Below are 25,762 nucleotides of genomic sequence, written 5' to 3'. Positions count from 1 at the left end.
TAACCTGGCTAGTCCTTGAGGGTAGTGGAAATAACTAAAATGTTTATACTGACAATTTTCTCTCTTATTTTATTGATTTCCAAGATGACCTCTATTCTTGGGGGAAGAAAGAAAAAACACAAAACCAAAACAAAAACAAACAAGACCACCACTGCTTTCTGCATTTTCCTCTCTTGTGCTCTGCTTCTAGGGTGCTGATCTCTCTAAGGAAGAATGTAAGAGTAATGAACTCCTGTTTGCAAGTTCCAATAAATTAAAAATCTCTCTTTTCACTTCAAATCAAGAGATCAGGAAACTTCTTCCTGTTTTGTAGGCTATATACAAACGTATTTACCTATTAAATCTGTTTATAAGAGGATTTGTCTGTGGCAGAAATGAGTAGTTCATAGAATGTCCTGAGTTGGAAGGGACCCACAAGGGTCATCAAGTCCAACTCCTGTGCCTGCATGGGACAACCCCAAAATTCACACCATATGTCTGCTCTCAGTTGTTGTCAACTCCCGATGGACAATCACTATGCTCCTCATCTTCAAGGCTCTTGTCTCTTTTGTGAAACTTCTTGAACCACCACTGCACTGTACGTTCGTTAGCAGTTCCTCGGCTAAATGTATTGTTAATGTTTTGAGTTGTCTTCACTGCTTTGCAACACATTTTGGACTCGAATAAGAAAATCACTTGACTTTGCTTTTTGTCTAACATCATTTCCATAGACTAAAATAAATATAAAATAAACAACAAGTAATAAGTCAGTAACCAAAAAAAATAAAAAAATAAAAAAAGACATAAAGTGAGAAAAACACATTAAAATAATGTATAACACAACCACATTTATTTAAGAATGTATTCCAATATCAAATGGCAAGTTTCAACAATGCAAAAACGGTGATTACTTTTGCACCAACCTAACACAAAGCTCAGTAGCAGCCACTAGGACAGGACCAAAATAATCTCAGGATTGAGAAGAAGTCCCTTTCCAAATCTAGCTCATAGGTGATAGTTTGTGTCTTTCCCAGCTGCTACTCAGCCCTCAGCACTGCAGATCTGATTAAGCCATGTTCATCAGGGGCTTAAACTCAGCCAGACAAGTCAATGGAGCTCAGTGAATGAGGAGTAGCCCCATTGCCAACCTGCAGATCTGCATCCAACAGTGGACCTGAAAAAAAACCTGTAGGCAAAAGTGCCTGAAATGTCTCCTTTGTAAAGTGAAAGTAAATTTCAAACCTTAAAGACTGCAGCTGTGCCACAGTGGGCAGTAATCTAATCGGTACATCTGCTTGGACTGAAAGATTGTGGAGAAAAGCCATGATGAGGAGCTTTGCTCTCCAAAGACTGAGGACAGACATTATGTTTCTCTGAGGAGTTTGGATTTGCTCTATCTGCTGTCCCTACTGGCTCCACACAACCTTCCTTTGATTCACCGAATCACAGAATCACAGCATGGTTGGGGTTGGAAAGGACCTCTGAAGATCATCCAGTCCAACCCACCTGTTAAAGCAGGTTCACCAGAGCAGATCACACAGGAAGGTGTCCAGGTGGGTTTGAATGTCTCCAGAGAAGGAGACTCCACAACCTCTCTAGGCAGCCTGTTCCAGGGCTCTGGCACCTCACAGGAAAGAAGTTTCTCCTCATATATTCAGATGGAATCTCCCGTGTTTCAGTCTGTGCCTGTTGCCCCTCATCCTGTCATTGGGCACCACTGAAAAGAGTCTGGTCCCATCCTCTTGAAACCTACCCATGAGATATTTATAAGCATAAGTTCAAAAACAATGCTGCAGTATTATCATGGTGCTGTAGAGAAAATTTATAATTTGCAAGTCACTTATGCCCAGCATCTCAAACCTTCGGTAATCCAACAGCCTTCAAAGAGACTCATAGCTTCTGCATTTGTGTGCTTTGCCTTTACCTGGGCAAGCTTTTTCTTTTTTGTGTGTCATTTACTTCCATCTGACAGTAACTATTCAAATTATTAGCCTGTTGGTTATCTCCCTAATGATAATTTTAACCTGCATCTGGAGTGGAAGGTGAGTTGTGTGGTAGAAATTAATAATGTTCTTAGCTAAAAGGATGAGATCTGCAAGGTGTTTTGTACAGTTAAGAAAATGACCTCTGAAAAGCCCGAAGCACACAGATCAGCATGGATTTTAATTAAAGTCACTAGCTAAGTTGTCGTTAACTACAGCGTAACTGAAGAATTGAAGAAACTGGAATTTTGCCTTCATTGCTTGACTGCAAATCAGATTTTGTAGTTCAGGTATACTTAAAGGTTGAAAGAAGAACTTCCACAGTCAAATCTCAATAAGATTTTTTTTTTTAAGCGCTTTACATAGATTTATCTTTAAAGAAATACATGCATTTGCAGAAGTCCATGGGACTTTTTCTTTTTAATTTCAATTACTCCACCCCTTCAGGGAATCCACATGAGGAAAAGGGGAATTGATATGCTAAATTGCTCTTGTACCGTGGTTCCGGACGTCAGTTTTATTAATCTTTGTTTTCTTCCCAATTATTTTACCCATAGACCAGGAGTTGTAGCATATCTGACAGACATTCTTTATAGAACAAATGAATTTCACTGTTTAAACAGGTGTGGCATGCTTTAAATAAATGCTTGCAGTAGCATTATTTCATTTTAACAATACAAATAAGGCTCAGGTGACTGTGGCAAATTAACAAAAATTACTGAGTACAGTGGACTGGGTAAAATAATGAAACCATCTCTCAAGATACTGAGTATCTAGAGGTGCTAGACTGTCTCCTTTCATAGTTTAAAGAAGTGCAGTCCTAATAACTATGGTAGACAGTTTACTAGGCTTTTGATAACCCTGGTCTCATCAAAGTTGTCACAAGCACTTCAGATTAAAAAAAAAAGGACATTCTTACCCTTATCTCAGAACATGGAAGGATGTGGGAGACCTTATCACACGCGACTTCCCGTAGTGCTGCCCGCTATACAAATAACAAAAAAAAAGCAGCTGTGTTAGAAAGGAATTATAATACAATATTAAAATGCTAACAACAGCTTATAGCTGCAGAAATACAGTAGAAAATGGGAAAAAAAATGAAACAATTTTGAGTTGTACGGACAGCAACTTCAACTCAGCATAATGAAAGTGGTGGTCAGTGTGAAATCATCACAGCAAAGGCAACAGTGAGGAAGGGAACTGCAAGAAAAGAATGAGGAGACATGCAGATACTTTATGATTATTGAAAGACAACAGGCAGTATGGAAGGAAGAAGACACGTATTTAAGTAAGTCATTTAAGCATTGAGGACCTGTCAAAGCTGACTTTGCAATATTACCTTATAAGTCATATTACTGTATAAATAAATTCTGAAAAAAGGGAAAATGAGCTGAGTGATGCTGCACCAGAGCGAAAAAGCAAACATGCCACAGATCCCTTCAGACTGAGAGGGGAAGGTGTGCATGCCTGTAACCATTCTACAAGTAGGTTCATCTTCAGCGACACATGGGGTGAATCGTGTGTATAATAATGCCTAAAGATATCGCCTCTTGGCCTCAGTGAGTTAATGCAACATAGATATTATGTAGCAAATGCAAGTTCAGGAACCACTTGGAAGGAGACACCACTGTGTTGCCCATTGTGCATGGCTATGAAGTGAGTTGTTGACTTATGTCTCTGCCTCAAAATGTTTATTTCACTCTTTTACCAGAGCCAAAGAAAACAATAGCAAAGCAACCATCCCTAAACCTGATCTTTCCTTTTGTTAACACAACATCAGCACTGCAGTGTGCTGATCAGACTACAAGTATTTTGACAAAGTCAAAGTGCTGCTAAAGGACAGGCCTTTTAGCATCTCTCCTGGTCCTGGAGATAAGCAAAAAATGTCAGAACAATGTAGTTGGATTGGTTCATTTCCAGTCACCTGTTTCTTAAGAAAAGTCCTTTCTTCTAAAACGTGCAACCCCAAAGCTGATGTCATTTATGAGTAATAAATATTGACAAAGATATAGAGGGGAACACATATATATATGCGAACCTAGAGCGAGGAAAGCCTCTCACTCCTACCACTTTTCCTAAGATACAGAAGGATTCTGGCTGGACAAAGGTAATGTATGCAGAATTTAATTTCAGTATTAGAGATTTTATCCATAGGGTCACTTGATCAATATTGGTTGGGCACTGTACTACAAAGGCTAATGTACTTAATGTCTAAATTGTATGAAGTGTTATAATTAACAGAAAATATCTGCTTATAATAATCCCAGAGGAAAAATTTAAAAATTAATAATAAATTCTGCTTAGAAAGCACACTTTCCACCAGTATTGGTGTGAAAGGGCTACAGTGAAGTCTAATTCCCACATTTATTACATCAAAGTGTAACACTGACTTGCTTTATTCTTCAAATGTGAACATACATTAATCCACTTTGTAGAGGATGGTCAATCATGGGAAGTGCTTTCTGACGTCATTTTCATTAGTTTCATGTTGAATTTCTTTCACTTGAGTATTGGAATATACTAATACAGCTGAACTCATAATTTTACCATCTAGAAATATTAACTATCTGTCCAAGCTTTCAGGTATAAATGTTATTAAAATATCTATTCAATCTCATAGCATGCAGTACACTGATTGTATTTTCTTAATGCTGAGTGAAAATTTCTTTACAAAATGAAAGTTAGAGAAAATAACTTAGAGAAGGTAGAACTTATCAAAGGAACTGAAGAGACAAATATTCCCACTTTTACACATTTTTAAACCAGCTATTACCTTAAAGCTTTATCAGGTGGCAGGAAAAAGGCTTTGCTGAGGAGTGAAGCACCAGGACTAAACACAAAAAATCTGGACTATTTTTTTTCAAATTGAACTTTATTTCTAGCTTTTTAGATAGAGATTTATTTTTTTACATTTGATCAAATTTGCATGAAAGGTCCAGTTTTCAGCAGAGCTACCTAAAATTGCATTGCTAGAATGTTTCTTTAGAAGCATAGAAGCGATTTTGAGGATTGAATACTACTGACAGGGAAGGATAATTGTATCTGAGGACTGTATCATTTTACTTTGAAAGTAAAGCCAAATACATTTACTTCAAGGGACAGATTTGATGGTACAATCTAACAACTGAAGATGTGCAATAGTATTTTAATTAGGTTTAATCCTGGAGCTAGGAATGTTTTATGTTTCCAGCTGCAGAACTTACCAGGGGAGTCCCAGAAAGATCTTGTTTCTTCATGTAAGGACAAGTCATCAGTGGCCAAAGCTATTCCTTCAATTTAAGAATTTATTCTTCATTAATATCAGGGAGATCCCTGCCTCTACCTCATGCAAGTGATTTTCTTATGCGGTCATGGGAAAACAAGTTTAAGACTGAATATCTGAGTGAAGTGTAATCTTCAGTGTGATAGAATATGTCTTGTTGATTAATATCACACAACAGAATACAGTACTGAAGCAAACGATGAATTTAGCTGCATCCTGTCTAGTACAGGAGCATTATAGTTAACACATCACATTCTCTTGGTGTTTTCATCTGTTGAATAGACTTCCTAAGAAGTAAGATTTCTTAGCCCAGGCACAATGCTACTATAAACTAACTATGAGTCCCATTTATTCAAACTCACATCTCTACATGGCAATGTTGTGCTGCCATTTTTGTTAATATCAGTTTGGTAATGGATACACCAAGCTCATTATTTTGTGAGCTCCTAAAAGAATACAACACATTGCATAGAATAACTTCGTCTTGCATTGCTACCATGCAAGTGTTTTCGTTTTTCTTCTTTGTTTTAATTTCCTTAGAGGTAGGTTGAAAATCTGCATAGCTGGCATCTAAAAAAATAAAGAACTTACCGTGTTCCAACAGTGGCTTGATTACCTTCTTCTGATATATGGACTCATGTCTTACATTTGCTCATGAGCACTTTGCTGTGACTATTAGCCCTAAGATCTTTTGGCTGTATGTAAAAGTCACATGATACATTTATTTTCTCTGATTGATTGTCCTCCAGTCCTAGTGGAAAATCTATCCTGTGTTGTAAAAATGTTGAATATTTTTAGCTATGCCTGTAGTTATTAGCATCTAAATTCAAAGGAAGTCACTCTCAACTTCAAAGCTAAATATTGGCAAGAGCATAGTTACATCAAGTCCTTTACCATGATGTTATACCCTCTGATATATATGTTGGAATACTCCTACCACAGACTGGTACAGAACACTCATAAGTTGTGGACATAAAAGGGGTCTCACAAACAAAGATGTTTGAAAAACTTTGTGTTTTCCAGTGTTCAAGCAGGACTTTCCCACGCCCTCTGTCCAGGGTTGAATTTAGGTTGGAAATTTAGTTCCAAACAAGGGTTATAGGCGAACCTTCTTGTACCCAGTGAGAGACCACATTGTATAGAACTTGCTCCTCAGTGAGTGTAGGAGCTGCTGCAAAATTTGTAGATGAAAGAGTCACACCAAAGCTTCTGAAAAGAAAACTAACACGCTTTCTGGACCTCCTTCATTATTCTTTTTATTATTATCATTATTTTCCTTATAATAAGCAGCTATTTCTGACACTACAGACATAGGCTGATTCACTCAGGTAGAACTAGGTAGCAAGTAAATCCACTGACTTCAGTAACATAAACCCAACATAAATAAAAGGGAGATCAGATCAAAAATCTAGATACCATTTCAGGTGTTAAACAATTAACAGGATATAAATAATGCTATAAGTGCCTTGTCTTCCAAGTCGTCACTCCAGGAACAAGAAATATTCATTCTACTCAGTGCAAGAAGAATGAAATGTTTTTCCAGGATCCTGGTAACTTGCTGTTAATTCTTAGAGATGTGAATCCCTCCTTCAGTTCCTGCCAGAAGGAAAAGCTCTCTGCAGACTTTCTTAACTCATTGTACTCATTTAACATCAACATGTTTATTTAATCATGTAGCAGAGATGGTGGATTGCTTTCATTTTCATTGTATATTTATGGTTTTAACAGGTGTTATCACAATAGTTTCCCTGTCAAGCAGGGTTCCTAGATCTCTACCACTGACCTGTATTGCTCATGTTGAAGATTTTTCTCAAGGGCCAGCTCTAAGGTCCATTGTGTTTGACAGTTTTTATTACATCCGTTTTCCTTGATTGCTTCAGTCTGTTTTAAGGTAACTGTTTGAGATCAAAGTTACTCTTCCTCAGGATTTTGTTCCACTCCAGAACACCAATTCCTAATACGGATGATGCTTGCTTGAGCAGGATACTGATGTGACCCTACTAAACACATTAATGGGCTTTATTTTATTTTTTTCTTTTAATACAAGGAGGCAAAGATAAAGGAAATGTTGCAGATCTAAAATAAGTTGAATAAACAAGTCAAGAGGGGGTTGATCCTTCTGTTACAAAATACACACAACTTTTATGTTACTTAATGATCCGTTCTTCAATGCAAGATGGAGTGTTCTCTCTGTACTAGACAGTGGTCGTCATATATGGTCATACACTCATTTGCACAGTTTCAGCGCATCCAGCTGTAATAGGTAGCAACTAACATAATCTTCTGTGTGGCAGGCTTGACTTTGCAACAATTTTGTATCTTACTCACACGCCACATTACACAACAAACTTTATGCAACAGAGATTAATGGATTTTCTTGTTTGTTTTTTCTTCGTAGAAATGGATCTACTAACTGCAACCATTTTCCTGGCTGCTTTGCTACACCAAATAGATGGACAGGTAGGAGCATTCATCTATTCAAAGAGCCGTATCTGTGCACATTGTATAGATATCTGAGGTGGCATAATGTGGTTTAGTGATCTCTAGAGCTTTACAATTCAGGGTTGAGATTATAGTTACCACATCCTTTCTGCAATGAAAATGAACTCTTTGTTCCCTTAGATTTTTGTATTAAAATATTTCTTCCACCGATCAAAATACTATTGTCTTCACAAGAATTATTTTTAAAGTACATTTCCCTAAAAAATATGAACTGATGCTGTTCTAAAACAGTCTAGCTAAGTATTAGAAATCTAGTCTTCACCTCTCTTTAGAAAAGATTAATCTTGTATATGTAGATATCGACTATGGAGATATTTGAATGTGAGTGATTTATATATTTGAGGGATGCTAATCATCTATTTCTTTAACAAATCTTGGGAAAACTATGCCCTAAGTTGCCCAGTAATGATGAAGAGTTTGAAGGTCTCTAGCTTAGACTGAGATGTCTCTTTTTCAGACGTTAAGTGGGAAGAATCCTTTCCTGAGGGATATTTTAGTCTGAAAATTCCAAGATAAGCATCACAACTCTCTTTCTCTGCAGGGATTCATGACCTGACATCACTATGTAAGAGACAATCTAAGCCATTAATTGCTTTCTTAACCTTAGGTGTTTCAGAACATGGTGTGCAAACATTCCTAAGTTCTGATCCAGATTCACATACTTCCAAAGCTTACAAGTGGTAAGAGCCAGGGACTTTCTTAGCAGACATGAGAGGTCAAAGTCAGTCTTGAAATTTGGTTCCACAGCTAAGCTTTCTCCATGTTTGATGTGGAGACATCTGAAGGAAGAATTTCTAGCTACAAATTTCATGTAGGGTCAAAACGACCATTTAAATCATGGAAGGAAGGAAGGAAGGAAGGAAGGAAGGAAGGAAGGAAGGAAGGAAGGAAGGAAGGAAGGAAGGAAGGAAGGAAGGAAGGAAGGAAGGAAGGAAGGAAGGAAGGAAGGAAGGAAGGAAGGAAGGAAGGAAGGAAGGAAGGAAGGAAGGAAGGAAGGAAGGAAGGAAGGAAGGAAGGAAGGAAGGAAGGAAGGAAGGAAGGAAGGAAGGAAGGAAGGAAGCTTTACTTTGACAAGAAGCTCATGGTTTATCTTGCTTATTAAACTTTGGTTAACTGGAACCTTCGTTATTATTGTTTTCCAGGGTTTTCAGTATAAACAAATGGACATGTCCTCCTCCTTTCCTTATTCTAAGTATCGAAACCAAAAACAGATCCTAGAGCATCACAATGAAATACGGAGATCTGTATTTCCCACAGCCAGGAACATGCTGAAGATGGTAAGATATGCATTCCTACTAGCCTGCTTTCCATATCGCTAGCAGAAGACTTTTGCCCTTCTAAACAACCCACACTCAGTGAACAGAGATAAGAGGAAACATGCTCTGGGACTGAGATGGAGAGATCAGAATTTTATCCCTTTGTTTTTGCAGGCTTCATGCTTAATTTTGCACATCATGATGCTGCAAGCCGTTGTAAAATCATTGCAAAGGTCTCAGGATGGGCCACAAGTGCTATTTGAAACCTTTCTCCTAAGCGATATGTATTAGTTTCTTCACTTAAAAAAACTCAGGAACTGTTCCAGGCTTAGAGTTGTTTGTCTGCAGGAATCATGAACACAGGTTTGCCCCAACTGTATCTGTTTATTGCTGTCAAACCTACATTAACATAACCCATACAGTGAATCACAAGTTCTTGCCTTATATTTCCTCATTGCAATAGACAGCAACTGCAAATCGTTCCAGGGAAAACAGTTAAACCAGGGATAAGTTACAAAATGCAGTGATAGCTCTCAGATTATGGATAACACTCTTCAGTCTGTGGGTTGAGCATCTCCCTTAGAAGAAGACAAACACACTCCTTGGATGAAGGAAACAGTTTGATAAAGCAAAGAGAAGGAGCACCAGCAGCAATATGTTTCTGAATTTCACATTGTCAGGGGGGCAGAACAGACCTAAATTTTCATAACCATTTGTCTTCAGACGAACTTGCTTTCCCCATCACTGTGCCCATCTCTGCCACCTCTGATATTCTTTGTTATCCCCATCCCACGGGCAGATGAGTTGGTCAGTGCTTTATGGTTAAGTCTTGTAAACATTCCACATTCTCAAAGTCCAGCTGATGTCTATCATTACATCTCAGCTGCACCTGGGCTTACATCTGCAGCACACTGCAGCCTTCAAAGTTAACTCACATAGGCAAAAGAAAGCAACAGTAAGTTATAGAAGTCTTATTAATGAGGACTGTCTGTAGATAAGGACTGTGTGATACTGTGCAGAATAACCTGCTCTGCAAACTTCAGTGCTAAAGAAATGTGATGCACATGCCCCAGTAGTGTAAATTGGCACAAATCTTCTGCTTTCTGCTGAGGTCCACAGAAACATTCAGTGCACAACATCCCAGTCACTCCCCGTTTGTTTTCTTCTCCTTCATGGTGTGCACTAACCTACCTGTGACCTGTATACTTCTTTCTTTGTGTCTTTCAGGTGTGGAGTGAGAAAACTGCCAGAAATGCTCAGAAATGGGCAAATAAGTGTGAGATGAAAGTCAGTCCAAGAGATCAGAGAGTCATGAATGGTACGTGACAAATATCAAACCTAAGCTGATGGGTTAATACAAATTGCAGATGACCCCTCTGCACATGAACTAGAAATAAGGATAAGTTTTAATGTAGTGCAAAATATCTTTTGAGGATTATTAAACACAAAACCACCATCTTTGCCAGAGAAATACCCTGAAAGACAAATTATTGGAACTTGAGAGAGAGGGATGCTATGTACTTGCCCAATTTTTGTACCTTTCTCTAAGTGCCCACTTTTTGGCTACTGCAGGAGACAAGACAGTGCAATAGATGACTGTTGATATGACATTTTTGTAGAGACATTTTTGTGTTACATTTTGTAGTCATGTAAGTATCTATGACTGAAATCTCACCAAAACCAGCCTACAAGAAAGATGGGGACAGACTTTTTAGACGGGTCTATTGGGATAGGACAAGGAGGGATGCTTTTAAACTAAAGGAGGGGACATTCAGACCAGACATGAGGAAGAAATTTTTTACATTGAGGGTGGTGAGAGCCTGTCCCAGGCTGCCCAGAGAGGTGGTGGATGCCCCATCCATGGAGACAACACAGGCCAGGTTGGACGGAGCTCTGAGCAACCTAACCTGGCTTGAGATGTCCCTGCTCATGGCAGGGGTTGGACTGGATGAGCTTTGAAGACTCAAACTATCCTATGATTCCATTCTATGATTCTATGATCTTTTTCTTAGGGCCTAGATACAACCCCTCTGTAATACCTCCCATCCTACATCTTACTTCTCTCCTAAGTAACACAATACACTTACTTCTAATTCAGGTGTCACCTGTGGTGAGAATATATTACTCTCATCTTACCCAAGAACATGGGCTGAAGCAATTAGAGTCTGGTACAGCCAGTCCTCCAATTTCAAGTATGGATTTGGAGCAACCTCAAAAAATGTCAATGTCGCAAGCTATACTCAGGTATGGAGAATTGAAACAAACTGCAATGATGCACTGGAATTATACGAGTACACTTCAGTGAGTTGGGAGATATCTATACTAGGAAAAAAAATTATCACTCTCATGAAATCATTATCTATAATTCACACTCTGATCCAGAGGTGAATGATAAATTCCAATTGTTTTTCATCTAATTTTGAGGCAATTGAACCAGTATTTTGGAAAAGCTGTCCAGAAGAAAAAATTATTCTGTAGAAAAAAAATTGTTCAATACCTTTAATTTGGAAATAAATATTTTCTGTATATGGATTGGAATACCTGATTAAGAAATGTCAGAGCAAAATATCTATGATTAAAATAATTGAATTGAAACTTCATTGTCCTGCCAGAAACTGTGTTCAAAACCGTTTGGAAACTGGAGGGCATGGTTAACTCATTTTTCAATTCATTCTTTCTCTCAGTTAACTGACAACTTAAAAGCTAAACAAATTTTTTAAAAAATAATTTAAAAAAGAAACAAAATATTATATTCTGGTTCTGCAATTTTCTGACCTGCTCAATGAGAATTCAATGAAACATGACTCTGAAATAATGTGTTTTATTTGTTTGTTTTGCTACAGCTAATATGGTACAGCAGCTACCAGGTTGGATGTGCAGTTGCATACTGTCCTAAGAACCAGTTCAACTACTTTTATGTTTGCCAATACTGTCCTCCGTACGTACTGCCTTTTCACTCATTTAAGGTGCAATAATTCTAGATAAGCTTTCAAAAACTCCCACAGTCTATTTACCATGCATAGGATAGAGTTATTATGTTTTATTTTAACCATTTATAGTTTTGAAAATACCAACGTGAATTGTGGGTTAACACCAGGATAAATAGCAAAATTTATTATGTTTCACACTGAAACAGATATTAGAGAAACTTCAGCCTATAAACAAAGTTCCACCTCTGTTAGAATCAGGCATCACACACAAGTCATACTGCAATTTGGACTACAAACAAGAAAGTCAGATGTAAAGTGCAAGCCAACAGCAAATGAATATTCACAGAGGCAAAGAGTACATCTGAAACAGCTGCATGCCAGAAGGCAGCTGCAGAGGTTATGTGCTTGTAAGCCACAATCACTTGAAAGCCATTGGAAAAGCAGAACTAGGAAGCACAGAAGATTTTTTTTCAACTGATGATAGTATATAAATGTAAATAGTTGATTAATTTTCGTTCTCCAAGCATTATTATCCCTCCTATTTATAATCAAAGGTCTAGTATTCTACAAATATCTGAAACTAAAACACAACTTCCTATGAAAATAATTTCATCCAAAAACTTCTGAATTCCTCTCACTGCGATAAGTAGCATAAATTCCTGTCAATGGCTCAGAGCTGCACTTTGATCTTGTATTGTGTTGTATTTCTTTTGAATTTCAGAGGAAATAATGCAATGCAAATAGCTACACCTTACAGAAATGGACCAAAATGTGCAGACTGTCCTGGCCACTGTGACAGAGGGCTTTGCAGTAAGTGAATGTATTGTCATCCTTACAGCAAACATCACGCTACCTCAGATAGTAATGTCGTTCCTTTGTAGCATTTTACTTTTTCATAGTTACTTCTTGTTAATCTGGAGGAAAGATCCTGAAACTGCCCATTTCCATTCCCCCCAGAAATAACAATGGTTAAAAATCCCACTAGAACAGGCACAATCTTGATTGGGGGCATTGGACTAGCTGACCCCCCAGACCTCCCTTCCAACTTCAACCATCCTGTCATAATGGGTAAATTATGTTGCTCCTGAGCAATAGGTGCATTATCACACCGTCAATCTTCTGCTGCCCTCTTCTGGAAAGCTCAAAATCAAATGTCTTAATGTACATCTACATATAAGGGCAGGAAAAGACTGTCAGGCTTCACACATCTGTATGTACGTGAAGATCTGCACAGGCCCCTGGGTTCTATAGACTTCCATGTGGAGCGAGGAAAAGTGTAGAAGTAGATGGGACGAGTAAGATACTGCCTTTCTGCCTGCATTCCCTTTTCTGTAATATTCAAGCATTTTTTACAGCAGAGCGATCATACCAAGACTATATAGACCTGAAATATGAAATTTTTGGAAAATGCAGATGTATCAGACCAGGACTTGGTTTTCAACTAAAATTTCATGGTTTTGTTTCTCTCTCTTGTATTTCAGCCAATCCTTGCAAGCATCAAGATTTCTTTGGAAACTGCAGAAATTTGAAAATGTTGTTTAGCTGTAGCCATCCACTGGTGAGAGAGAAGTGTCCCGCCACCTGCAGATGCACCGCTCAAATCATATAATGTCCTGGCAGATGTCATTACAGCTGCCGTGACACTGACTTACTAGGAAAGAGTAGAACTCACTGTGAAGTGTATTCACTCTCAGTGCATCAGCTCAGTCTGACCTATAGGTAACATCTTTTGCTGAAATCTCACCACTCTTTCAGTCCTGAATAAGTCTAGTAGCTCAACAACCTCTGATGTTGTTATAGACTTTGTAGGAATCATGCTTAAGCTACTAATGTCTTCATGGTTTTCATTTCAGTGGATCGTCCACTGATTCATTTCTTTGCAATGGGAAACACACTTTAATATCACTTTGGGGTTTTTTGCAAAATATGTTAAATTTCACTTAACTTTCTTCTGTTACCTTTTCTTTGATTAGAAATGGAATGAGTTTCTGCTAAATAAATACGTGATTTACCACCAGTTCACAAACAGAGCTTTTCACTGAAGTTATTTATGATACCTTTTTTTTTTTCCCATTTGGAAGATTCCTTATGGATATTTCAAGACTCTCTGATACTCTATGTGAGTGGGAATAAGACTGGAAAAGAAAGACAAAGCAAAAAGTGATACATGTTTTTGTACAACAAAATAAGGAGGTAAACATTGAATCTGCCAAATTTTGCCCTGTGGCCTAAACACAAAGTTTCTCATATATCTGCGTATACAAGTGATAAATGATTTTTTTTTTTCATATGGCACCAACACTCAAGAAATAGGAAGCCTTTTAAAAACATTCATAAAAAGAAAGGGGTGGAGATATCTATTCCCATCTTCTCTATGAGTAAGTCTGCCACTCACCTGGGACTAGTATTGTAGTATGTACAAAATAAAATATGGCTACCAAAAAAAGAAAGGCAGTCCCCCCAAAAATCCCAATTAAAATATCTGATTTTCTGCAGAACTTCCCAGGAACCACCTCAGTGCCACTTACCAACACTGTACACCCTGTGATCGCTCCAAGAGGGTTAAGTTCAGGTGAAGGCCTTAGATGTGTCTTCTCCCACCTCTATTTGCAGGCAGCTCCTGTAAAGGTTTTAAAAAACCTGTAAATGTTTTAATTTCATATCTTTCCAAACCCTTTACAATGCAAGGGATGATTTCAAAGGACCATGTATTTCTATCGAGCCAGAACTGAGGGCTTGCATTTATTACCTGTCAGTGTTATTGGTTACTTGAAGGAACTTTTTGACCCCTTTAGTGAGGGGCATTATCATAATCATTCCTCTGACTGACAATATTATTATATTGATAAAACTACGTTACAGAATCATCCTACAGATTTCTTAGTTACATATTATAGCTTTTATCTTATCTTTAAATTTCTAACTTTAATAAAAAAGTACGGAGGAAACTGAAGCTCTTTATGCTGACAGTTTATAAACTTTGAGAGATGTTGAAAACCAAGGAGACCTATGGAACACCATCTTCTCGATGCACAGAGGAGCCCCTTCCCACTGATGTTCCTCATTACACTCATCCCAAAACTCTGCAGAGCAAATGTCACATCCTGTTGCCATAAAGGATATACTAGAGTGTCCTACCAGATCACCACCTGCTCCTCAAGATGGGTGCTGGTCTCCCATAGATTTTGAGTCACATATACCAGCCCTAATCCCACTTAACCACCTTCTTTTGCTGTTTTAGACCAGCAAAAATCCATTTTCCATAGGATTGCAATTCTAGTTTATAACACAAGAGGGTGAACTATACCCAGACATTCAGCTGTATCGCTTTTCATTTTGCTAGCCGAATGAAGAGATGGGTCTTTCACTAGAAATTGAAGATCTGGACCTGCCCTGACCTGTTTTTAACGCTTGCTTGTGCAGAATTTCTTAGCTAATACTGGATAAACAAATGATCATTACATATAAAAACAATTTGGTAGTGATTCTTTCCCTCCATTGTTTCATATTCTATGTTCATATTCTATTATACCACTGGTAATTTCTATAACCTTGATTTTCTACCTGCCTTTACTCAGTTTCAGTATCATGACCCTGTGCCACTATTTAAGATTCCTACAGCCACAGCGATATTCATGGAAAGTGCAATTCGAACACAAGCTGGGTGAAAATTTCCTAAGAAATCTATGTCTTCCTCAGAAAATACTATTCTATAAAAACACAGTTCTCTTACAGGTGTTTTCTGAGATATTTTCCAATATTTTATTTCTGATTATACAAGGAGTTGGGGGTTAAAACTCCTTCCATACGCACACTTTCTTTTTCCTCCCTTTCTTACTGACCCAATGAATATTTAGAGAGTGATTATTTTATTATCAGATATTTCTGAATGAGCTCCCTCCTCAAAGAGACAGCTATGCTGTTTGAGGTTGGCAGCAGCAGAAGCTGGAAGAGACCTTCTGCATCATGAGGTGCCACCCTGGAGCATCATGCAATCTGCTGGGCTACTGAAGTGTATCCAGGCATTTACCTTCTTACTTTCATAAGGAATTTCAAAATATTCTACTTCCCTATTGATGTGGAAGAGAAGAAATAGCAGATGAAATAAAATGCTACCTGGATGATCCTTTTTCTCAGTACAGATTTCAAGGAGAGCTTGGGTCACTCCGCTTAGTCATTCATATCCCTGGAAAGGCTGAGATGTTTCTGAATATGAGTTTCCCACATACAGGTGAGGTAAAAACAATATGACATTCACTGGGATACAGCATGTCAAATAACACTTTTCACCATTCTCGGTATTTTCACAAACTTATTTTTTATACTGATGCCCTGAGATATGTTTCCTTTGTGGTACGAGTGTGTGCTTTTTGGTATGCGCTGGAGTTACATCTACAGAATTGAGCTACTTTTTAGGTGTAGTTCAGGCAAGAAGCTAGTAACACTGAGAATTTCTTACCATTTCTGTTCTGGTTCCAGATATACTCACAAGAAGCACATATGCTGAGTAATGATAAGAGCAACTACTACAGTACAAGTCTAAGTCTTATCTTCGGAGAATGATGTAAGAGCTCTTCAGTTAACTTACACGACAAGTGCTTTAGACAGAATTTTGAATAAATGTTACGGAGCAACTCAGTCTTATGGCTTGTGAAGAAAGAACATTTTTGATATTTATAATGCACCGACTGCAGTAGTCACATTATTTAATTTGGCTGTCTGAAAATCAGTCTCCAGGTTAAGCAAAATGGAAGGTTTTTCGCTTTTAGTATTACAAAGTCTTGAAGAGAGTCATGGGCCTAAGTCTTCCCTGTTTTTCTCCATCTATCGATAAGATAGAACAATTCTTCAATAAACCTTGCCTCACTCATGTCCTTAACATATCGCACCTACAAACCAGCAGGTTATGCAGCTAAAGCTAAGACTTTATACTAAATGGAAAGCAAGTTTGGAAACCTCGACATGCCATTGGAAATTTGTGTTGTCAGAATATCCAGTTAATGCCCAAGAAAAAAAAAAAAACCTATAGCAAGATGCTTGAGCAAGATGAAGCAGCAAAGGGCCATCAGAGCAGGGGCAGGACAAGGATGTTCTCCACCCCTGGGCTGCTCCCACTTCTTCTTGGCCAAGCTGCCAAAAATTGGGTTCCTCTAAGTGTAAAGACCACAGTTAAACTGTGAAAAACAGAAGGTGCTTGACAGCTACTGTCTCCGCAAACAAGACCCTTAACCTCTGTGCTTCAGTCTCACAGACTGCATCGCAGAGATAAACTAACATAGTCAGGGCAAGGAAGATTAATTAGTGAATGCTGAGAAAGGGCCTATGAAGCACTAAGACCTGTTAATTATAATATCACATTTGGTAGCCACACCTCCAGTATAATAATATCTCAATTTAACCACAAGTCAAAAGAACATGGGGTACTAGGAGATACAAGTGAGGAAATGACACTCCTACCCACACTGACCCACCGACAATGTCTGAACGTTCATGGGTTGGTCACTGGGCTCAGTCATTTGGCCATGGATCTCTGCAATGGGGCCATGGGTCTGATCCCTAGGACTGACAAAGATGTCCTGACACCTGCATTAATAACAAGCCTTGAAGAAAGACAATTTTTAGGAAAAATTGAGGTAACAGATTGACACAAAAATGGCCTATATTAACTTAACATTCTGTTACTGATGGGCAACACACTGCTCAACACATGCAAATGAAAATGACTCTTTAAAATGCTTATAATAAAATTTTTGGGATTTTTCCACAGGAACAGAAATTATCATTTCAAATTGAATAACATCATCATTTCAAATCAAATGACACTTTACTTCTTCTGTTTTTCTCTTTCTGTTTTGCATTTGTCAGGCATTGGAACTGACTGCCCAGGGAAGTGGTCAATAGGGCCATCTAGTTGGAGGTCTATTTCTAGTGAAGTGGCTCTAGGGTCAGTACTGGGGCCAGTATTATTCAATATATTCATCAACGACTTGGTTGAGGGACTAGAGTGTACTATCAGCAAATTTGCTGATGACACCAAGCTGGGAGGCGTGGCTGACACGCCAGAGGCTGTGCTGCCATCCAGAGACCTGGACAGGCTGGAGAGTTGGGTGGGAAAAATCTAATGAAATATAACAAGGGAAAGTGTAGTGTATTGCATCTGGGTAGGAACAGCCCCAGGTTCCAGTATAAGTTGGGGAATGACCTATTAGAGAGCAGTGTAGGGGAAAGGGACCTGGGAGTCCTGGTTGGACAGCAGGGTGACCATGAGCCAGCACTGTGCCCTTGTGGCCAGGAAGGCCAATGGTACCTGGGATGGATTAGAAGTGGGGTGGTTAGTAGGTCAAGAGAGGTTCTCCTGCCCCTCTACTCTGCCCTGGGGAGGCCACATCTGGAATATTATGTCCAGTTCTGGGCCCCTCAGTTCCAGAAGGACAGGGAACTGCTGGAGAGAGTCCAGTGCAGGGCCACAAAGATGATGAAGGGAGTGGAGCATCTCCTGTGTGAGGAAAGGCTGAGGGAGCTGGGGCTCTTGAGCTTGGAGGAGACTGAGGGGTGACCTCATTAATGTTTATAAATATATAAAGGGTGAGTGTCACGAGGATGGAGTCAGGCAGATTTAGCTAGACAGATCAGTTGAACAAATCAGTACAAAATATTTTTATCCAGTCTTATATGAGTTATTTAATGTTGGTTAGCATGTCTTAGATATACGTGGAAAGTGTCTAAGAATGTGGCATCTAAGGAGCTATGGCATAAAAACTTTTATCTTTCACAAGTGGGTATGAACACTTCAGAGACTGAACTTTTCCACTGAATTTATTTTTCCTCACATGACCATACTTATTTGCTCTCAATTCGTTGTAGTGTCTCCAGTGCTGGTATTGCATTTTAGATAGCAAGTTGGGTTGCTGTTTCTCCTTGAATTTGTGTTTGACCCATTGTAAGGAAATAATAAATTAATCCTGTCAGTTCAGTACACAGGACTCCTTCTGGGTATTCAGTGATTTAATATCAGCTTCCTGGTAACTCAAAAACAGTAATGTAAACTAATTCTGAAGGTCACAAATCATGTCTTACATTAGGTCAGCGTTCAAGTTTAAAAGAAGTCCCTACTTGCCCAATATTCAGACAATTGAAGGATGTGTCAGTTTTATATAGGAAAAAAAAATATGGGAATTTCTTGCAGGAATTTTTTTACGTGCTGATTGTTCTACCTACATTTGTAAGTTTTGTCAAGGTCATAATGATTAGAACTTGTGGATCACTTTTAAAGCATGCACAAATGGCACAGTTTATGTTGGTTTTTAACTTGTGGTCTGAGAGTTTACAGTGCTCATTGAGCCATCAAAATCAAATATTTACTATCTCTCTGACTTAACAAGTCTTCATGTAGGTCAGACAAATCACTTCATGCATTGCCACTAAATGGCACCTTGCTGCTGTGCCACTAAGAACATTACAGCTCAGCCTCTGAGAGGGTGATGTTTATATAAATGACAAAAGTGCCACACGTAGCAGGAGGTCTTCTGGGATCAGCTCCCTGGAACCTGTTTCCTACAGTCTCAGTCTACAGACACCCTCTGATCTGGCTGCACTAGATGGTTTGTTGTGCAAAAGTGAAGCCAACACACCGTGTTTTGAAGAATATTCCCTAACCACCCTCTTTGACTCTTCATGCATGCATTGCAATTATTGTGGTAAACTTAGAATTATGTAGCTCAATTAAGATTTCTGTACCATTTGTGTACTCTGCAAGGTTTAGCGGAGAGAGAACCATAGAATCATAGAATCATAGAAAAGTCTGGGTTGGAAGGGACCTTCAAAGGTCATCTAGTTCAACCTCACTGCAATGAGCAGAAATGTCTTCACCCAGATCAGGTTGCCCAGAGCCCTGTCCAGCCTGACCTTGAAAAATATCAGTAAAAAACTTGATATGAGCAACAGAAGTTCCTGGCGTACAAGACAGGGATTGTAAGTAACTTGTCACAGACAAGGCAAATAGATGAACACACTTCCCATTACAGTTACATGACCTAATGTCATAGCTCTCTAGAGTCACTATTTCTCAAAACGACTTTTTTTTTGCCTTTCTCAAGGGGAAACGGAACCCCACTGATGAGCAAACTGAGGCACTTAAGTTGATCATTTAAATGATTAAAGTGGTATATGTGATCTGTTCATAAGACCATAAAAATGTCTTGTATATCTAGAAAATACTTTCCACAGTGTGGCATTTGGTAGCAAGGGAAGCAAGGGAGGAAAAAAACCTGTTAGGCAAGAAAAGAATTGGCAGAGAAAAATCACATTACTTGCTAGAAGGGTGAAACTAATGAGTGAAATCAGTATGTTACAGAATCTGTGCAGATTCACTGGTGATGAAGCTGAAAGTCAACTTAAATTTTATCTCAACAGACAGATGAACATAGAAGGGGTTGCTTGAAACTGTTTGGAAGACTCTGTGCAAAATGTGATCTCCAGGTGAAAGGTAATTCAGAAAAATATGTAATTTCCTTGCCAGTGGAAAACAACCCTCAAAAATCCACGGTGGCAATAACTCTGTAGCTAGTACAGCTAAGGAACCCCGTAAGCAACATTGAAAAATTACTATTTTTTTTCAACAGCATCCCTCCTACCAATCTTCTACCAAAGCCTTTGATTTGGTAGAATAAAACTTTCTGTTTCCATTTAAATCTTGTCATATGTTTTAGGGTATTTTTGGTTTTATTGACATTAATATAAAAAGAACACATCGAAGGCAACAAATACAAATCAAGTGATGTTGTAGAATGTCTGCAATGCAAGAAAACTTGGAGATTACCCAGATTGATGTGCATTTGCATTTGCTGATACCAGTAAGGAGAGTTGTACCATAAAAGGTCAAGAAGGAACAAAAGACTTCCCCTCAGTGTCCCTGACCAGTGTCCTTTCCTAGTGCTGTTCTGGACAGATATAAAGAAAAGAGTGATCACAAATACAGGTGTATTCACAGGTCTGGACTGGATTTTGAAACCTACAGACAGTGCTGAGTAAGGAAGGACAACTGAGATGATACATTGCCCTGTCTGAAATCATCTCCTTGTGCTTTTACAGAAACCTGCTTGCCTTTAGAGCAAGACATAAAGGGACTTCACACTGGCAGGAGCAGCACCTCTGGAAGAGCCATCTCAAGTGCACAGACACAATTAAGAACAGAGGGCTGATGAGGAGCAAGAGAAAAACAAGAAAGGACAATAGAAACACATATTTACCATTAACGTCTTTTGCAAGAAGCATCAGAGACTTGAAACATTAATTTCATTTACACTATTTCATGTTGCTTTCTCAGGATAATAGGTAGAACTTCAAGGTGTGTGTAAGACATCCATCTTCCCTGGGGTAGTCCCTTTTTTATCATAAGAGCAGTACAAACTGGCCCTTGTGTAAGGGAGAACAAACCCTGTTATCTCTTGTAAACAGCTTTCCTGCAACTTTGGGATACACCTCAACCAAAAGTTTATGCTTCTGTGTTTTATTCCTTCTTTGCAACAGTCATGCAATAAAAGCAGAACATGAAACCGTGAAGTCTTTAAGCCCATCATGTTCCTCTTTGACAAGATATGTTTTGGTCAAACACAGCTTAACTGGATGTAATTCTCTGACCTATTTAATTTACAGAGGAGAACAAAAAGACTGAGTAGTTCCTTCTAACCTTAATCTCTATCAATTGCTAGTGTACTGGAGAGAGGAAAATCATTGTGTATTATTCAAGTAAGGTCTCCCATAGAGAAGAAATTTTGTGTGTTTTCAAATGGAAAAGCAAAACAGTTACTTCAGCAAAACACCCTGTAATAACAAGGTAAAATTAACATATTTTAAGCTGTAATTGCTGTTTCTCCATTGTGTTCCCTCCCTCTTCTGATGGACATCTTAGTGTTCTCTGTGATAAATTTTTAACGGTGCATCAGTGACCTTATGTTCCACACATTTGTAAGAAATCAGTCAAGAGGCTCGAAAGGTTGATATGGATCCAACCAAGACAATTTTATTGTTGCTAACCAAAGAGTCAGAGAACACACTTATTGTCACCTTGCTCTTCAAGGTGAAGGAGACTATTTGAGGACTGCATCGACAAACTGCATTTACTTGGTTAAGTTTTCAAATTGAGGTGGAGTAGGTGTCTGCTGACTCAAAGCATTAAAGTTGATGTTTAATGAAAAAACTCTCCTACTATGACACCACAGAAAGAGGATAAATGTTAATGTTTTCAAAAAAACTGACTCAGCTCAAAGTTCAAGAGATCTAAGAAATATTTCTGTCACAGTGCATAGGTAAGCTGCACCTTATCCTACTTTTCTGGTCTCTGTAGCTATGTCCACAATAACAGCATACATCAAGAAGTAGCTTAAATTGGCATGCGTTCGGGTCCACGTTATTCACTGAGGAATACTCATAGCTCAGACTTCTATGAACTGAACTCAGAGTTTTAAATAACATCATCAGACCGCATTATTTCTCTTCTAGGAGGCACCATGAAGCTGATTTGAGTCTGGGCTAGCCAACAAACATGACTGAAAGGTCATTGAGCACCCAGTCCTTGCATTCATTCACTTGGTCTATTTAGTCCATTTTAGTCATCTTCCTTTAAATCAATTGCTCTTGGGAGTTTCTATTTCTCTCTCCTGACTTAAAAGATAAGCATTACTAATTAGAATAGATCGAGAAATGTATACCACCGGACACTTAAAAGTGTCCAGTGTTGGGGAATCCACCACTTCCCTGGGGAGATTATTTCTGAGGGCTGACTGTTCTCATAGTGAAAAATTTCCCTCTTGAGTCCAATCAGAATTTCACCAGGAGTAACTTGAACCCATTGTCCCTCATTTTTTCCATGTCACTCCTTGTACAAAGAGAGGCTCCATCTTCTTCATAGCCAGCCTTTAAACACTGGAACATGGTGATGAGGTCCTCTATAAGCCTTTTATTTTCAAGACTGAATAAGTCCAGTTCGCACAGACTTCCCAGTCTTTGATCATCTTTGTGGCCCTTCTCTATCCTCTTTCCAGCCTGTCCACACTTTTTTGTATAGTGGGGACCAAAACTGAACACAATATTCCAGGTATGGGCTTACAATCACTGAGCAGAGCAGGATAATGACTTCTTTATCTCTGATGATGATGGTTTTGCTAATGCAGTAGCCCAGCTCCACCCTCTAGATAAAACATCTTCTTCCTTGTGGAAGGTAGTGTTGTCAGTCCTTTTTGCTTAAAGTTAGTAACAGCTGAAGTTGAATGTTGACAGATTAAGCCTTGTTAATGGTGAGAAGTGTTTCCTTTATTTATAAAAAGAGATTTAGAGTACATAGGTATTGGAATATAATTTCTTCAAAGTCCCTAATCACACGTAAATCACTTATACATATATAGGGGTCCTTTTTCTGTGGCCTCAGTTCGCCTCACCAGGAGAATAGCTGAGTTGCTCTTTCTGGGGAAAAAAAGAAAAAAAATAGTAAAAAAAGGGGGTGAGGTACACTGGTACATCAGCTCTCTGACACACACATGTTGGAACACAGCTTTTGTTTGTACACTCAGTGAACAGATCCCTGTCTCATCCACATTTGTACACTCAGTGAACAGATCCCTGTCTCATCCATGGCACAGGCCATGTGAATTACAGCAGAGCAGATGAGACTACATTTGGTAAATCATTGAAACTCTTGGCTGAAAAGCCTGATCCTCAGACAGGTTTCCTGAGACAAGTCTGGATACTTAAATCTGAATTCCTCACCAATGTCTTGCATTGTAGTCAATGTAAGGAAATGAGAATCCCTAAAACATTCAATGTCTTTTCCTAAGACAACTTTTAGTACAGTTTAGACTAATCATTTTCTTGAGTTTCATATAATTTCCCATTAAATACGAAGGCAATATGACATGATTGACTTAGATATGCATGAATAATCTTTCACTGTAGATGTTTGTGTCTGTGTCCATCTGTGTGTGTTTATGTACCTGTCTGCAATTTAAGATATAAAGATATAAAGTAATAATCTCAGAGAAAGTCCTGATTGAATGAACTTGACTTAACCAGTTTTAGAATTTAAACATTTATTAAAAGGCACTTTCCCCAAAAGGGAGCATTTTCTGCCCCCCTCAAAGGGTTTAATATAAGGATTGCACACATCATGTGAGAGATTCACTGGGGAAAACATTATGTAACAAATAACACAAGTTATTCATGGCTGAGCTGTGGTGAAAGAAACAATGAACTTCACTCATGATTTTGTTCTTTTTTAGTCACTTCCTGTGCAAATAAAGGAGTTCACAGGTCCTTACATTCAAATGTTGTCATCCGTCTTATCCTGTGGTACAGCAAGGTGGAGCAATAGCTTTTGAACAAAGCTCTGCTTCCTCTCATTGAGCTGTTCAAATGAAATACAATCGTTACAAAAGGAAAAATAAGTATATCCTTATTTCAGCTTTGCCACTCTTACATTTCATTCTGTGATAGGCCGGTATGTTCTTCTCGCTAAATAGTTTGGTTTCCATTCCAAATCCACAGAGCTTTTTTCATGGGGAAAAAGCTGAGATCATTTTAAACATTGTTTGGTCAATGGTTTAATTATACTCTTATACTAGGAAAACTGGGCTTTTATTCCTGAAAGGTGTCTGGTGTCAGTCACCCTGCTGGGCAAGCTGAAGTTTGCCAGATACCTAAATTGACCTCAGAACAAGAGAAAAGGCCACAGAGACAGTATAGATGTACCCAAAAAGAAAATAAAAAAAATATTTAAATCTAATAACATGTGAGCACTTTTCCAACAGTAGTCTCACCAGAACAGCAGCCCAATGATGTATCATCACCTCCCAGCATCCATAGACTATGTTGATTTTTATACCCAAAGACTTAAATGGTATTTTATTACTGTATCCTAGCACTACCACTTCGTGACCAAATTGTTTACTACTGCAATATCATCCTCTTTTCTTTAACAGATATAATTTTTCATTAAATCAAGGCTCCTAGAATACAATTTTGGCCTGTCCTCTGAATACTGAATTAACAGAGGCCAAGTTAATCGGTATCATGTCAATAAAATATTTTATACACAAAAGTTTTTAGAGTCAAGGCAAATTTTGAGAAGCAAAGTGAATCTTAAGAATAAGTGATCATCCAACGGTAACCTTAGTAAAATTTAGTTTGTTTCTTTATTAATTAGAAAGTTTACAAACTGAGCTGTTTAAAGCCATTTAAGAGGTTTGGTCTTTGCCTTATTTTCATTGTCTGAGCTAAGGAAAATGAAAAAAAATTATATTTGTTTTTAAAAAAGTCTTTTCAAATTATTTTTAATAATCTAGAGCTTTATTTTCTAAAAACTAACAATATTCATTTTTTTCTTACGAAGAACTACAATTATTTCACAAATAAGTTCACAATGATAACCTATTCGCTATAAGTACTTCATTCACTGTGAAATAAGAACAAGCACCTCTTTTCACCTGCTGAAAGAGATTCTCTCTGCCTACCATATTCTATATGAACAGACAGGACACTATTTATGTTTCATTCAAGATGAAAAATTATTTATGTTTTAAAAGAAAAGCTATAATTGGAATAAATAATTGACTACAGGAAACACAACTGACTGTCACTATACTCCTTACTATGTGCAGCAAACCAGTCTATGTGAGATTTTCTTTTAGGCTATTTCCTTTATAAAATACATATAAGAGTGAGAAGCACATCTAAAAACAGCTAAATGAGCTGATTTGCATTACAAAGTGAAAAAACACGTAAACCAGCATTTCATGCACAGAAATAGCCTGGGAAGTAGAAATTGTTATAGTGACCCATACTGTTTCCCTCCCATAGTGG

The 25,762-nt window shown here is 38.2% G+C and overlaps 1 protein-coding gene across 1 annotated transcript; it reads left to right on the top strand.

Annotated features, from left to right (window-relative positions):
* The first annotated feature begins 4,030 nt into the window (after positions 1-4,030).
* Positions 4,031-13,862, top strand: LOC136100551 (cysteine-rich venom protein TEL1-like). Its single transcript, XM_065835760.2, has 8 exons — positions 4,031-4,068; positions 7,622-7,683; positions 8,868-9,002; positions 10,209-10,299; positions 11,080-11,225; positions 11,825-11,919; positions 12,633-12,721; positions 13,393-13,862. Exons 2-8 carry the CDS (start codon positions 7,624-7,626, stop codon positions 13,518-13,520), a joined length of 744 nt encoding a protein of 247 aa, XP_065691832.1. The 5' UTR covers positions 4,031-4,068; positions 7,622-7,623; the 3' UTR covers positions 13,521-13,862.
* The last annotated feature ends 11,900 nt before the right edge of the window (positions 13,863-25,762 follow it).

The sequence above is a fragment of the Patagioenas fasciata genome, chromosome 3, assembly GCF_037038585.1.
Source record: "Patagioenas fasciata isolate bPatFas1 chromosome 3, bPatFas1.hap1, whole genome shotgun sequence".
Lineage (NCBI taxonomy): Eukaryota > Metazoa > Chordata > Aves > Columbiformes > Columbidae > Patagioenas > Patagioenas fasciata.
The sequence above is the reverse complement of the archived record's forward strand: the minus strand, read 5'-3'. Positions and strand labels throughout refer to the sequence as shown.

What these genes read in the sequence shown, in the direction of transcription:
- LOC136100551 (XM_065835760.2), top strand. Translation starts at nt 7,624, where the DNA reads ATGGATCTACTAACTGCAACCATTTTCCTGGCTGCTTTGCTACACCAA. An exon ending in CCAGGAACATGCTGAAGATG is followed by an intron (nt 9,003 to 10,208) that starts GTAAGATATGCA and finishes TGTGTCTTTCAG; the next exon opens with GTGTGGAGTGAGAAAACTGC. An exon ending in CTGTGACAGAGGGCTTTGCA is followed by an intron (nt 12,722 to 13,392) that starts GTAAGTGAATGT and finishes CTTGTATTTCAG; the next exon opens with CCAATCCTTGCAAGCATCAA.